We start from the raw sequence: 3,118 nt of genomic DNA on the forward strand, positions 1-3,118 counted from the left end.
ATAATAATAATAATAATAATAATAATAATAATAATAATAATAATAATAATAATAATAATAATAATAATAATAATAATAATAATAATAATAATAATAATAATAATAATAATAATAATACGTTAGTAGCAGCAATAGCAAAATATTAATTACCAAATTTAGCTACAAAATATTAATTGCAGATATTAACTATCAGAAGGTTCAAAAATCCTTATTGCGCAATTTTTATTCTCTTTCTTTTACTAAGTGTGAAAATGTGAAAATCAAAAACTAGCCTTTAAATTATCTTCAAAATTAAATTTGCTGAAATTTTTAGTTGTATCGGTAGTTGCAACTTTCAAACTGGTTTAATTTAATAATTAATTTTGGTAATTTAAGCGATGTTATTAATATAGTACATTTTATTCATCTATTTCTTGCTCATTTTAATTGTAACATAATATTTACGGATATATGTATAGTATTATTTGTCACCTAATTGTTACCACATCAGAATATTACATCATGTAGTTTTTAATTACAGGTGTCAAACTATATGTATGTCAACGTGGTGGGAAATGTTTTGAATTAAAAAGTTACTTATCAAAGGATGAAGAATCTACATGTACACGATCAATTATTAAACTAAGGAAAAATTGCTAGTTTTATTGTAAATTATTATTTTTTCCTTTTTTCTTGTTTTGTGATTTAAGATCTTTTCCTTTTTGATTAATTTTCTAAGATTATAAATGAAATATTGTAAGACAAAAATGCTAATTTGATTAAATCTTAAGCATTTCTTGTATATGGTATATTATGAATTGCATGCAGTATATGTAAATTACGAACATGTTTTACGTGTTTCACGTGCAAGCTTTTTCTAGTCGATTTTGGTCATCAATTTGGGGTATGAACTTGCCGGAATTTAGTTGCCAATTATGTAAACATACTAGTTTAAAGGCTTTTTTTAAAACTTCTTTCCAATTTTTCCTTTTTTGTTTGCAAAAAAAGAGAATCAATGAATTTAAAAAAAACCCAAATAATTAGTTTTGAAGTTTCGATTCTATTAATTCCAACATTTTATTTCGTCCTTTTTTCCTTCACTGGTTTTATCTGATGAAAAAATTCCAATAGTTTGTATTTCTCTCATTTTATTTCATGAAAATTAATGCTTTATTAATTACTGACAAAAAAAAATCATTGTCTTAATCACTTTCCACTTTTTTTTCAAGTGAAATTATTAGCGAAGTGAATTTGATGCTAATAAAACGGATAGCATTTTTCCTAATCACCTCGGAATAATTGACGAAGCATTAAATGTGATTATCCGTTTATTGCTATCAGCTCATTTGTTAATATCAAAATTACGATTTTTTGTGTGGGAATGTTCAGCGGTCATCTAAAATATAAATGGTACATTTTTACCGGTATTTGTTTAATAATAACAACTCATCCCTTGGATTTGAATTAATTTTAGTTCATTTGAATGAAGTTCATAAACCAACATTGTAATTAATGAATTTCCATTTCGAGTAGACGAGATGATAGCGGGAAAGATAGGATTGATATAATCATGTTGTCAAAGATCATTAATAGACCAAAAACCATCAGAGGACTAAAGATCACAAAGGATCGAATGATCATGGATAATAGCATCACGGAAAACATCCAATGTTCCATCACTAACGATATATCAATATTGCATATTCGTGCAATGAATTGATGAATCAAGTTATCATCGATCATCATACAAATCGATCCGAAATTAATTAAAAGATAGTAGATGTATATTTGGATCTAAATTTAACTCGAAATCATTACTTTAATTTGATGAATTAAAATTCATAACAATAAGTTTGCAAAATTTCAATTTTGAGCTGATTTATCTGTATCGAATATAACAAAACATTGCCGTATTGATGATTTAAAATATAAAATTGACGTTACATATTCTGTCTCCTCGATCTGTCAACGATTTGGAACTTTCATTGAATGCAAATCAACTGTTGAGCAACTCATTGGTATGAGACCGTAGTCGGGATGGATGAACTTTGAAATGGAACTGTGAGTTGACAAACAAAGTGGATGGGTAACCCTATTAAATGATGGGATACTTCAAATGTTGTGATTAAGAAAAGCCTTTTCATTGCTAAAAATTTACTTCCATGTTGTTTGTGCAATAATTGAGTGAGGAATTCATATGAGACAATATCATTTCATCAGTAATTTAGTAATAGTAACACTTAATTGGAAATCCTTCATGCATGGCATGCAAGTTACCTGCTTGTCATATATGCATTAATAATGAAAATGCTGTTTAGTAAGATGCAAGTAGCCACGAAACGGGAAATTTTATTCACTAAGATAAGAGAAATATTAAATAAGTCTTAGAGGAACAATACTAATATACATATAAAGCAATAGAATGCTAATACAATAAGGAAAAATGAATTTACCTTATAGAAAATATAACAAAATGACAATGCATATTTCGGTTTAAAATGCGTCTATCAGCCCATCATGTGATTCTTCATGTGTGATTTCAAATAGGATTTCCTTTATTGCATACGGTGCAGTTGAATCTCTATTGTCATGAATCTTCATGTGACTTCTCATATTTTCTGATAGGGCGAAATTTTTCTCGCATTTCGACAAAAGAATGGCTTCCCACCGATATGAATCCTCGTTTGTGTACGCAGACTTGATGACGCAGCGAAATCTTTCTTGGATATTTCGCATTTAGACCGCTTCTCACTTGTATGAGTCGTATGTTCTTTCAGTCTTGATATTCCCTCTTGATCCATCTCGCACCAGGTGTCGTGAAAAAAGAGTAAGGAGAGGGATATTGTTTTCGTTAGTTGTAGAAGTTAAGTTTTAAAGGAATGATTTACAGAGTACCGGTTTTGTCTATGTTCGAAAAGTACAGCAATTTATCCTTTATTATCGTCCGGATACCAAATACAATAGAAATAGATTGGAAATAATTCCAATTACAATAGAATGATATCCAGAATGATGTCGTGACAAAATGAAGAGAATTAGAAGATCAGGATTACTGCTCTTGTTAGTAATAAAGCAGTTATGTTTTTGAAAGAATGACTTACTGAATACTGATTGGTTATGTGTTCGAGGAGTATAACTC

General features: G+C 28.6%; 1 protein-coding gene across 1 annotated transcript; it reads right to left on the reverse strand.

The window, feature by feature from the left end:
- Positions 1-2,319: 2,319 nt before the first annotated feature.
- On the reverse strand, positions 2,320-2,780 carry LOAG_14015 (hypothetical protein; the record flags this gene model as incomplete). Its single annotated transcript, XM_003149518.2, has 2 exons — positions 2,320-2,597; positions 2,648-2,780. The coding sequence occupies 2 exons, from the start codon at positions 2,778-2,780 to the stop codon at positions 2,473-2,475; spliced, it is 258 nt and encodes an 85-aa protein (XP_003149566.1). The 3' UTR covers positions 2,320-2,472.
- Between the last annotated feature and the right edge of the window lie 338 nt (positions 2,781-3,118).

This window comes from Loa loa (assembly GCF_000183805.2).
Source record: "Loa loa unplaced genomic scaffold supercont3.1120, whole genome shotgun sequence".
Taxonomy (NCBI): domain Eukaryota; kingdom Metazoa; phylum Nematoda; class Chromadorea; order Rhabditida; family Onchocercidae; genus Loa; species Loa loa.